General features: G+C 38.1%; 1 protein-coding gene across 2 annotated transcripts; it reads left to right on the top strand.

Moving 5' to 3' along the window:
- The first annotated feature begins 9 nt into the window (after positions 1-9).
- Positions 10-6,407, top strand: LOC130568557 (eukaryotic translation initiation factor 2 subunit 2-like). 2 transcript variants are annotated; one of them, XM_057357502.1, is made up of 9 exons: positions 10-143; positions 507-684; positions 801-901; positions 1,038-1,170; positions 1,321-1,415; positions 1,535-1,683; positions 2,690-2,746; positions 2,834-2,919; positions 5,507-6,407. In XM_057357502.1, the coding sequence occupies exons 1-9, from the start codon at positions 129-131 to the stop codon at positions 5,680-5,682; spliced, it is 990 nt and encodes a 329-aa protein (XP_057213485.1). In that variant the 5' UTR covers positions 10-128; the 3' UTR covers positions 5,683-6,407. The 2 variants fall into 2 exon arrangements, with proteins under 2 accessions (XP_057213485.1, XP_057213486.1); XM_057357503.1 differs by lacking the exon at positions 2,834-2,919 and having other exon boundaries at positions 5,507-5,696.
- The last annotated feature ends 6,148 nt before the right edge of the window (positions 6,408-12,555 follow it).

Raw genomic sequence — 12,555 nt, 5'->3', positions numbered from 1 at the left:
TCGGCGGAAGCACGCATGCGCATTGCCCTCTAAGCTTCCTTGCGCTGATGCAAGAGTGAATGCTGATGTCGGGTTAACCTTGTGTTTGAAATTAAATTACACGAGACTCGCTTTTTGATTAAGCCATCATGTCAGAAGACGAGGTATTGTGGCGTTTTATTCCTGTATTTTGTCATTATTCTCAGTCGTTTTTAGATTGTGAGAAAGCTCGCCAGTTGTTGCAATGCTGCTGACTTTCACGTGCAGTATGTTTCATATAACTACGTGTTTAATACAATTAACTTAGATACAATATACTACGTGTTTTTAATTTATAAGAAATATTATGAGTTACATGATGACAATAATTGCGTTGTTTGTTGAATGTTGTATAAAGGGAAGCATATGATTAAGAGTAAGGTTATCCTTAGCTTAAAAAACAGTTTAGCAGTGTAAGCATTTCCTTCCTTCAGCACGTTGAGGTCTGTTTGAGCAAACAAGCATGGTGCTTTATTATGTGTCTTCAGATTTTATTCGACCCCACTACATCCAAGAAAAAGAAGAAGAAGAAGAAGCCTTTCATGCTGGATGAGGATGGTGATGGACTTGGAGAGGAGGTTCAGCAGGCTGAACAGCGTGAGGTTGAGCCTGAAGCAGGAGAGGAACGAGAAATGGAGCTAGATGAAGATGAGTTTAAGAAAAAGGGTGAGAGGACTGATGCTAGTGTTATCATACAGTGTTTTAAATGCATTTAAATCCGAACCTTGAAAATGACAGCAGTTTAAGACTATGACAGTTTACATCACAGTTTGTCTCCATAGAGCCTTCGGATGATTTGGACGATCTGAATTTCTTTAATCAGAAGAAAAAGAAAAAGAAACCAAAGAAAGTGTTTGACAATGACATTGAAGAAGGCATGAAGGTTAGTTATTAACCAATACAGCTGTCAACAGCTATCAAGAAGAGATCTGCGTTTGGTTTTCATAATCTCATTTTTTTTGAAGATTTGAGTGATTTTCTATTCTATTGACTCCTAATTTTGATTGTATGGTGACCAGGAGCTGAAAATCGAAGGAGAACAACAGGAGTTGATGGAGGAAGAGGATTTGGACCTGATGCTACCAGCTAAGAAAAAGAAAGCTAAAAAAGTGGAATTTATTGAAGAAAGTGACACTGTTGAAAAAGATGATGGTATGAAGATAGACACAATTTGTTATTATTTGATTAATATCAGTAAAAATAAATAGTAGTAGTTTGTCACACTATGATGGTCAGTAGTGCTTTGATACATGTATGAATGTGATCTGAACTCCACATAACTTAAATATGTATTATTTATAGTCACTGAGGATGATAAAAACACTGATGGCATCACATTCAGCTCACTGTCGGGTCCAGCATGGGCAGGTTCAGAGAGAGACTACACGTATGATGAGGTATGATAATAATACGAGGCAGAATACACAAGACAGAAATGTCTGTCTCACACATCTCTTCTACTCTGCTCAAGACATCTAGATGTAGGTTTGCTTCAGCCTTCTGTGTCCTTTTACAGTTGTTAAGCCGAGTGTTTAACATCATGAGGGAGAAGAATCCTGATATGGTGGCGGGTGAGAAGAGAAAGTTTGTGATGAAGCCTCCTCAGGTGGTCCGAGTTGGGACCAAGAAAACATCCTTCGTCAACTTTACTGACATCTGCAAACTGTTAGTCCAAACGTTTAAATTTATATAAAGACAAATACAAATAACTGCAATTTTATACTAAAAGTTTGGTTGAATCTTTTCTGGGAAGTAGTCCAACGAATGACAGACAGCCGTTGACAAAATTTAAGGAGTGATATGACGCGGCTAAAACGAATATTATGGTACGATGGTGCAATGTTTATACACGATTTAAGGTTCAAAAACGCTGTATTTTCAACATACCAAGCATGTCTGTATCTCCTCTTTGCCCCGCCTCTCTGAAACACGCAGATTTTTAACAAAGCTCATCGCTCTGAAAAGCGAGGTGTGCTATGATTGGCCAGTTAACCAGTGCGTAGTGATTGGTCCAATACTGCAAGCGTGTGATGGAAATGTAACGCCTCTTACCATATTTGGAACATCAGGTTCCAAAGCATCTTTTGTTCCATCTATTACATGCATGGGCAACTTATAACACAGAAAAGCACGTGTTCGTGCCATATGACCCCTTTAAGAGACCGCTCCAATCAGCATTATTGGGGTCATTCCAGTCCATTGTCTGTTGGTTTTAAACAAAATCAAACCTCAGGAGTGACAAAGTCAAGACACATGAAAACCGTGATAAAAATCGAGGTTATCACTTAAATATGACCGTTGTATTGCTTAAAAGTGAATATAAACTTGTTTTCTTTGCACTATTTGAGGTCTGAAAAATACAGACCATATTTTCTGTTATTTTGGCCTGTTTCCCCATTTTTCATTTTCTGCTAATAAATGCAAATAGAAACAATATTTTTATTTTAAATTTGGGAGAAATGTTGTTAGTAGTTCACAGAATGAAACAAAAATGATAATTTTACTTTTAACACGTACCTATAAATAGTAAATTCAGAAAAACTGAAAACAATTTTGAAATGGACTCTTCATTTTTTCCATGGCTGTATATGTAAACTTTACTAACAGGCCTAATTTCTCAATAATATTGGCCTTTTTGCTATTAAATTCGTTTTTGTTTGTGTATCGGCAGGTTGCATCGACAGCCCAAGCATCTTTTGGCCTTCCTGTTAGCCGAGTTAGGAACGAGGTAAACCTTTAAATTCCGTTGTTTTCAATTGTGTGGTTTTGTAAAGGTGGAAAGTGATTTTGTAAATGGTTTGTTTGCTCTTTTTAGCGGGTCGATAGATGGAAATAACCAGCTTGTGATCAAAGGACGTTTTCAACAGAAACAAATAGAGAATGTTTTGAGAAGATATATAAGTAAGTCACAGAGATATCGTATTTTGCGAATACAAGCACAAAGTAAAAGGTTGACTTGTAGATAAAACGATGCATTGTATTATTGCATTTATTCTACAGGATGTCAGCTATGTAAATACAATTACACCACCAATAGTTCAATATAGGGCTTTTCACACTGCACTTAACCCCCGGGTTATCTTCATTCTTAACCCAGGTAAACGAACGTTTCACACTTTTTGAATAATTTTGAAGCGGGGTTATCCCCGCATTTTACTCGGGGTTATGAAACCCGCATTGCGGTGCCAACGTGTGCAGTACGTGTGCAGGGGTAGAATGATACGACCAGATAGAATGCAGGGGATAGAATGATACGACCAGATGCTTGGCAACGGACACCCAATTAAAAACTGAACAGCATTTCACATGTTTACAGTCACAGAAACTCTGTGCACTGTGTAAACAATCCTTTGAGTTTTTATTTATTTGAGAAAGTGAAAGTGACCTATTTGTCAGGTATGGTGACCCATACCCGAAATGTGACCTCTGCATTTAACCCATCCAGAGAGTAGTGAACATGCACAGCAAGTTGTGAACACACGTACACCCGGAGCATCACTGCAGCGCCCGGGGAGCAAGTGGGGGTAAGGTGCCTTGCTCAAGGGCACCTCAGTCGTTACCCGCAGGCCCTGAGAATCGAACCGGCAACCTTCTGGTCACGAGTCCGACTTTCTAACCATTAGGTAACGTCTTAGGAGGCTTAAAACAGCCAAAAAGGATTTACAAGGCATAAGTTTTCCCCAGATGCGGAATAGGAATGTTAACCCAGGGTTTAGTGATGTACAGTGTGAAACATCAGGTTATGAATACCCAGGGTTATCTCTTAACCCCTGGTAAATTATAAGCAGTGTGAAACAGATAACCCAGGATTCTGTTTACCTGGGGTAAAGAATAACCCGGGTTAACGATTTCAAGTGTGAAAAGCCCTTCTGATTTACCCCAATTACTTCAAACCTGTGATTATGCAAAAACTGTATTATAACCGCAGTCGGCAGGGGCGGATTAAGGTGGTCAGGGGCCCATTAAGGTGGTCAGGGGCCCCTAGGCTGCACTTTGGGTGAGGCCGCCCTTAGGTGGCTTTCACACTTGCAGTTTAGTTCGGAACGGGGCACGGTTTGCATGAAAAATCGCAAATGTAAAGGGTGGCATGCGAACTCAGGGGCGCACCAGGGTACGGAACCCTGCGCATGCGCTTTAGCCAATTACATCGAAGATGTAATCTTCAATGTTTTACTTCAATAAAACACATGTAAGAGAAGATAGCGTTAGTAATTTACCTTGGATTTGAGCAAGAGTGAGCCTGCATTGTTTTGCGCGTGGAATCAGAGCGGCAAATGAATGGTAATACCATGTTTCCAGATTTAAAAATAGTCCTGATAAATAGTCTGTTTGCAAGCAGCAGAAAGCTCTGTAAGCAAACACACAGTGAGACCAAGTGTTGTTTACTCTGCGCTGCGCATAATAGCATCAAGTGAATAAAAAACACAATATATTGACCTGTGTTCTGTTTACTATCATGTGACATGCACGTTCGTGTTGATGTAAGATGAATGCAAATGCACCAGGGTTCAATAGAATCAAGCTGAGACACCAAACCAACGCTGCGAGGGGTGTCGGGAACAATCGCAGTCGGATACACACACAGAGACAGCAAATACTACTGTGTTTCCTCTACATTCCTGGTTGCTTAGCAACGGCAAAAACCAGGAGAGCGCAAGCTTCAGTGTTATACAAGTATACGCTAAACATTAACGTCCCCTAAAAACGCCTCGGTGGATCTTTACTGAGACACAAACCACTGTGCAATACATAAACTGTGTATAAAACAAAGCCATACGTAAAAACCAACCTGTATAATATGCGTGTCATTGTGGAATAACTCCCTGAAATATTCCCGATTGCATGATGAGCTAACTTCTGCAACATCTGGATCCCACTGCAGTTGTTTCAACCGCAGCACCGATATTAGCCAATGCGAGCTGCCAGTCCTCCTGCTGCCATCTTAGTTGTTCTTTTAAACTTCGTGTTTTCCGTTTTTGTGTTCCACTATGTACTTTCTTTCAGACATTTTGCCGCTATGCCATCTAGCAATAGCAGTGGCGTAAATGAAAATGATTGACAGGATTTCACCAGCAGCTGATTGTACAGATGTGACCCAAATGTCACATCTATCAATCACCGGCTTATTTTTTGTTATATTTCTTATGGGCCAATGAGGGTCTATTTTTTTTGTTCGAGCTGAAGTAAATTTAAAATAAATAAAAAATCTGGCCAATCAGATGTCCCTAAACAGGTGGGGCCCTAGGATGCAGCCTAGGCAAGCCTACGCATTAATCCACGTCTGGCAGTCAGTACTGGTCCTCTTATAGCACTGGATAAACACCATAGCTAAATTGTTTTACCTGGCTAAAGAGACATTTCTATGAATGTTAGAATTTTTCCTGGTTTATAAAGAACAAAGTATTATTGTATGCTCGGCAAAAGTTTAGTTATTTATGCGGTGTTATGCTAGAATGCTGCTGTTCTTAACAACGTTTTGTTTTCACAGAGGAATATGTGACATGTCATACTTGCCGCTCACCGGATACAATTCTTCAGAAGGACACGCGGCTCTACTTCCTGCAGTGTGAAACCTGTCACTCTCGTTGCTCTGTAGCAAGCATCAAGACCGGTTTCCAGGCCGTCACTGGAAAAAGAGCCCAGCTTCGAGCCAAAGCCAACTAATACAACCATCATGTTCTGGTCTCTTGCCCACACTAATGCTCTGTCTCTGGCTGACAACCAGGCTCAATCCATCCTTGCTTCTGCCCTCTGAAGTGGGTGAACTGATCCAGTGTGTGGATCTCTGGAATAAACTGTTTTAAAGTTTTGGATGTAATTTCTATGAATATAATTGAGTGTGAATCTAGAGGGCTGTAGAAAACAGGCTGTCTTTGCTTTGCCTGTTTTGTTTATCTACTCACCTCTAGAAATATCATGCATAGTTTTTTTCTGCATTCAGCATATCAACACTAAAGCAGATTTAGTTAATTTACACTCGCAGAACAGTATTTATATTTCAGAGAAATATGCAAGGATATTATTGGATGGAAAAGTACAGGTCTTTGAAGATGTGATTTATATATTCTCCTTTGTACTTATGGAAAGTAAGCTTGTTATATATGACTTGTCTGTTATCAAAGACAGAGTGAATGTCAAAAACTCAAAATTTTAGCTGGTGCATTTATACACATGGAGAATGTTCAGAGATTTTGTTTTGAGAGTTCAACAGAAGGGTGAATCTCCTGAGCACTAGAAAATAAGTTTTTGTTTAGTTAAACAGATTGTGTTGTTTTCTTTATTATAACATTGATTGGTCGGGCATGTTTTACAGTTCCTAGATTGCAGTAAAAGTAATGGCTTTTGGTTGACATTTGAAAGATTTTTAAAATAAAAATAATAAGGAAGAATCTTTGTGATTGTGTTCATTTATTTTTATTTTGCTGTTTACTTTACATCTGTTGTGATATTGTGAGTATGTCAATAAATGCATAAAATTCCCCGAAACGATTAACCCGGTCGAGTTGTGACCTGGTTGATCTCTCGCCCTGACCAGAAATATGACTATGCGCTCCCTGTCACTAGCTTTGCTGACATGGATGTAATTCGTTCCTCTGCTTTTCCTGCACTCCCTGGCGGAAAAAAAAATTAAAACCATTTCAACACATTTTTGCTCTACATTTCCTCTTATTACTTATAATTTTACAAAAACATAATTACTTAATTTCATATGTATACTAAAAGTATGACTACTTTGCATTAAACAAATAAACTGTCCATTAAATAAAAGGGTTCATATAAAAGTGTTGCCCACCTGTAGTACTATGACGCTAATGACCTCTAAAGGTCTTTGCACACTGAGTCCGAAATTTTCGTATGCGTTTTTTCGTATTTGGCTCTCGTTTGTACGGTGTCTCTGAATTGTTAAAAAAGGCCACTCAAAATGCTTGATACGGATGCGAAAACGCAGAAAATCGAACCCGGTCCGAATTTTTTTATGACGGACGAAAATATCGGAGGCAGTGTGTAAATGTGATTGACACAACGTGAGGTCGTATTCATTTTTTAACGTGCGGAAATTTCGGACGCAAATTTCGGACTCAATGTGCAATGGGCTTACTGGGACAGTGGTTTGGGTGATGACATGCTGCTGCATTTAACATAGTACACGTTTTAAACAATACAAAATGGCTAATTATTCCCTAGTTTAGACGTGATATTGCTCTCTTAGTCTTTTCGTTATCTGTATTTCGAGGAATTTGCACGGCTCTCATTAAATCCTTGGCTCGAGTCTGACGTCATCACGCAACCGTGTTTTTTTTGGCAAGTTTAACAATCATGTAGTTTAGATGTATGGAAGGCCAACGAGGACAAAACGTGCGAAACTAACGCGTAGTTTAAGGCTGTGTCCCAATTCGGGGGCTGCATTGAAGCAGCTTGCTTCTTTGAAGGCTGCATTTTAAGACCGATTGCGTCACAGCAGCGCGACTGAAGGCTGTCCCGATTCAACGGTTGCTTCAAATGCAGCCCCTAAATGCGGCCTTATTTCTGCGGGTTTTAAGGATAGAACGAATGTATCCTTCACAGTTTAGGCTATCCCGAGATTCATTGCGCCTATAACGGCTTGAAATTTCTAAATAATCATTCAAAACTTTAGTTAAAAAAAGGATGTACTTCACAAAATCGATCCATTTCAGTGTTTTAATATTTTTAATAATTTAATATACTGTTGGGATCTACATAAACGTGTCATATTCTCTAAAATAAAATATAATTTTTCTGGCTGCGTATTTGTTTAAAAAAGTCAGCAACGTCTCTGCTGTATCCTGCTGCTGTCATCACACAACATGAGCATGACGCAACTAGGAAATCCTCTGCGAGGCTAGAGCATCTCATTTCAGTTCGGTTTCTTGGACTTTTGAGGCTGCGTGCTTTGAAGAACATGTCCTCATTTTTAAGTCCGCAACCATAAGAAGGTTGCAGCCCCCGAATTGGGACACAGCTTAAAACGACGTGTTAACACGTCGTTTTGTGCATGCACATTGGACCACGGAGCTTTACCACCACCTACAGGCGTGGCGGTATTGCTCAAACAAAATGAGGCAAGAGACTAGGCTTGTAAATTGCAAGATTTGATCTAAAATATATTCTGAACAATGTATTTTGAGGGCATAAGTAGTCTACAAATATATAGAATAATTACAACATAATTAAAAATCAAGTATTGTTTAAATGGACCTACTAAACGCTGAAAGGCATGGCAATATTCAGAATATCAGACTAATGAAGTGTATGTAGGGCAGTGTAGTGTGTTGTCCACAAGATGTTGCTATGACACTGTTGTGTTACGCCAGATTCAAGTATTTTTAGCACTGTTTTGAGCCTCTTGATGTACCGTAGTGTTGATAGGCATGTAGTGCGCCATCTTTTCTTCAGTTCATGTTATCAACACTATAGGTAAGACGTGTTAATAGTAGCGGACATTTCAATTTAAAGTGTCTTTGTTGTTGTTAGGGCTGTCACGATTATTAAATAATCGTCTCATCGCGATTGTTTGACCTCATCGCGATGGTTTCAGATCATAGCAATTATTGCACATCTCTATAGAAGACACTAGGGGGAGCTGTAGTGCATCTGCATATTGCATATTTTAGTGTATATATGTTTACTAAAGCATGGTAATACTTGTAAAATGTACCACCACAACACAATCACTTAAAAAAAAAAACGAAAACATACAAATTACCTGCAGTACAATTTAATATTATTTAAGCAAATCTCAGTGTGAAAACCAGTCTACCAAAATTTCATTAACATAGAAATGAACTTTTAGTGTAGTCTTGCAAGTGAGAAAAAAACAGACTAGAAGCTTTTCTATGACTGATAGTATTTTAATAGTGGCTTCAATTCACACCTGATCAATTTACTTAATTTACAAGTATTTGGCGGTTGTATTATTGACAGGTAAAAGCCTAAACCTTAAATATATGATGACCCAATTTTTTCCGATGTATTTCCAATAAAAATCTTGTATTCAGAACAATATGGTCGTTTCATTCCTTGAATCAAAAATGTATGAGAATTAAATGTCAAAGCCCTAAAACAGACAATTAATCGTCATAATCGCAATGATTTATTAGACAATTAATCGTCATAAACGCCAAAGCCCTAAAACAGACAATTAATCGTCATAATCGCAATGATTTATTAGACAATTAATCGTCATAATCGCCAAAGCCCTAAAACAGACAATTAATCATCATAATCGCAATGCTGTGGAATAAACGGTCAAGCCACGATTCGAAACGCCTCTGTGTCCGCGTCTCTTCTCTACCACCACTCACGAACGCACACACAACACAACGCAGAGCAGCAGCGGCGGTGCTAGAGGCCAGCAAGCACGCAGAGAGCGAGAGGGTTACATCATTGGTGCCGTCACCCGGATGGGTATGGAATGCCAAAATTGACAATATTAAAAATAAATAAATACAAAAATAAATCCATGAAGAAATGTAAAAAAGCACAAATAAATGAGTATTTGTGCTTTTATTTCCTTATTTATGTGTAATTATATATTTTTCCACATTTATTTATTTTTTTATAAATTTATTTATACAATTATTTATTTCCACTTTTATTTATTTCCACATTTATTCATGTATATATGTATTTATTCCTACATTTATTTATTTTCACATTTATTTATTTATGTATTTCTGTGTCTATATGCTAATGAGTGGGGCGTGTTTCACCTCAGACATTAGCAATCGATCTCAGAGCGGCGGTGCTGAAGCTTTGAGGCCACAGTGACACCTTGTGGTGTGACCAAACGAAACGAGTTTGGCTAAGTTGCATAGAGAAGGCAATCTAGTCATTAAATATCACCCTAACTGTATGTAGATAGGGTTACCACACATAGCCTACATATACTTTATTAGGGACATGGCCGTAAAACATTATCCGGTGGAGATTTCTAAAATGTCTTGGCGCACATGAACAGAAACTGCACAACAACAGGTCTGCTATGAGACACTTGGAAGAAGACACTTGGCAATGGAAACGCGTGAAATTATCCAAATCACATTTAATGTAAATGCGCTGGATGGAGCTGATAAGAGCTTGAGTTGTTTGTCAATGAGACTCGCACCCACCAGCTCAGAACGTCGAGAGAAACCAGCGCATTTCACTGAAGTCTACACAAGCATTATGATCAATGCGTTTGAAACGCGACTGCAAATACAGTTTACATTCGGGTTTCTTAATTTTGCAATGCATAACACGTGGCATTTCGAATGCTTAAAATATAACGCATATTTCACAGATGCTGCTCTTAGATACTGATTAATCAAAAGTCATCAATTGGATTTAGGGATCCGGGATTAAATCAAACAAAAGTGCATGCTCATGTTAATGCAGTGAGACACGCATCTCACGCCATCATCATGCCCATTCAAACAGCACCGTTAGGTAGCCTATATTTACACAGACTGCTTAACCTTTACACTTTAGTTACAGTGGCATAAAAGCCATTATGAGATTAATATTTTAAATGTAACATTCTGAATATATAAATATGAAATTGTGGAATCAATGAAATGATACGCGTAAATATGAAACTAAAACAGCCAGTAGGTGGCGGCAAGTCACCCTCTTAACGAGTGAGTTGAATCATTGATTCAGCCGATTCCTTAAAAGTACTGATTGGTTCAGTAAGGAAACACCACGTGTTGCTCGGCGGCGCGTGCAGCTGGAACTTAGGCGAAACAGCAATATATATATATGTTTATAATATATAATATCTGATCTGTTTTATGATATGTTTCTGTGGACAAAAATGTGTTGAATAGAATAGAATTTATTGTCCCTGTACATAGTAAAACGAAATGGGATGCAAATCCTTAGGTGAAACAAAACATAATAATAAGTAATAATGAGGATTATTACCCAACTAACAATTGTTGGTTCCAATAACGTATTCCTAACGTTAGTTTTTTGGTACCCAGAACGTTATTTTCTAAGGTTCGTTTTTGGTTCTCCAGGAAAGTTTTCTTTCCAAAAGTTTTCTAACCAAAAACTAACGTTATAGAAACCACGAAACTAACGTTTTATTTCCGTAAAGAAACCCAAAAACAAACCTTAAAAAAACTTTCTGGGAACTAGAACGTTAGCCTAAAATATTTTTCTTGGGTACATTTGGCCTTACTACACGTCATTTACTGTATGAGTACATCCATGCTATGTTTTTATCCATCGCTTATCTAATCTAACGTTAATTAAAATAAAATACATCAGCACACAATATGGAGGATGAAATCAATGCATTAGATTCTTCTATTAACTTGATCCTTTTTCATTACTGAAGTAATTTTCAATTTAAACATCACAGTATACCATAATAAAACCACACTGTGTGTACCTCAGCATCAGACATGATATTGAAATAAAATAACCAATGACTTCAACACAATACACCGGATTTAAAGCAGATATTTATTGACAGAAGAATAAACATTTAATTATCTTCAGGATAACTGCGTTTTTAGATATAACAATCAAAAGCCTTGAGTTTCAATCCTTACATCATGGTCTGTTCGTTTAGATGTGTCAAATCAATCGAAAATATAAGAATACTCTCAAATCTGTATGTTTTTTTAATTAAAAATTTAAATAAATAAACCGCTTAAACTAATGTGTTAGTGAGTGAGGTAGGCTAAAACGAAATGACAGTTAATTTTTAAATGACGGGAGTGCGCGGCAGAGCGGAGAATGCACGTGCTCGAGCACACACATACAAACCCACTAAAGAAATACACGTGGATTTATGAGTGAATTTTCATTTCGCTTAACTAGTTTAGTATTTTCAGCAATTAAAGTGCACATTTATGATTTTCATTTGGTCAGTATAACACGTGTTAATGTGATCTTGACAATTGTTACCATTAAATAATAACCAAAAATAACCATCAGGGAACGTTATTCTCTGGTTGCAAAAAACAAAATCTGAAAAGAACATTCTTAAAACGTTATTTTTTGGTTTCCAAAAAAGAACCAAAAGGGAGCCAAAAACTAACGTTAGGGGAACGTTCTGTGTTTGCTGGGAAGTTACGAAAAAAACACACACACACACACTCTCGTCACATTTTCATAATTTGCATGATCCCTTAGAAATTGCTCATGAACTAGAACAAATATTTCACTCTGAGGTCAGTTTATATGGCAGCATTTAAAGCGATGATGGCCTTTGGATAAAAAAATTGTTTAGCTTATTTGTCCTTGTCTTAATTGTTCTGTACCTCCTGCCTATAGGGCAGTAGTTCAAATAAAGAATGACCGGGGTGAGATGAGTTTTTTAGGATATTTCTTGCCTTCTTGAGACAGTGAGAACTGCGCAGTCTCTCCAGTGATGGGAGAGTGTGAACAATGATTCTCTGGGCTGTGGTAATGACCCTTTGGAGTGACTTCCTTTCCACAGCAGACAGTGCAGCTGGCAAACCATACACCAATGCAGGATGTTAAAATGCTCTCTACGGAGCAGCAGTAGAAGGACACCAACAGTTC

This window comes from Triplophysa rosa, linkage group LG17 (genome assembly GCF_024868665.1).
Source record: "Triplophysa rosa linkage group LG17, Trosa_1v2, whole genome shotgun sequence".
NCBI lineage: Eukaryota > Metazoa > Chordata > Actinopteri > Cypriniformes > Nemacheilidae > Triplophysa > Triplophysa rosa.
This window is presented reverse-complemented; position numbering and strand designations above follow the sequence as displayed.

Excerpts from the sequence above, each read along its gene's own strand:
- LOC130568557 (XM_057357502.1), top strand. Across the intron at positions 902-1,037 it reads ACATTGAAGAAGGCATGAAG|GAGCTGAAAATCGAAGGAGA; the intron begins GTTAGTTATTAA and ends TATGGTGACCAG. Across the intron at positions 1,416-1,534 it reads GAGACTACACGTATGATGAG|TTGTTAAGCCGAGTGTTTAA; the intron begins GTATGATAATAA and ends GTCCTTTTACAG.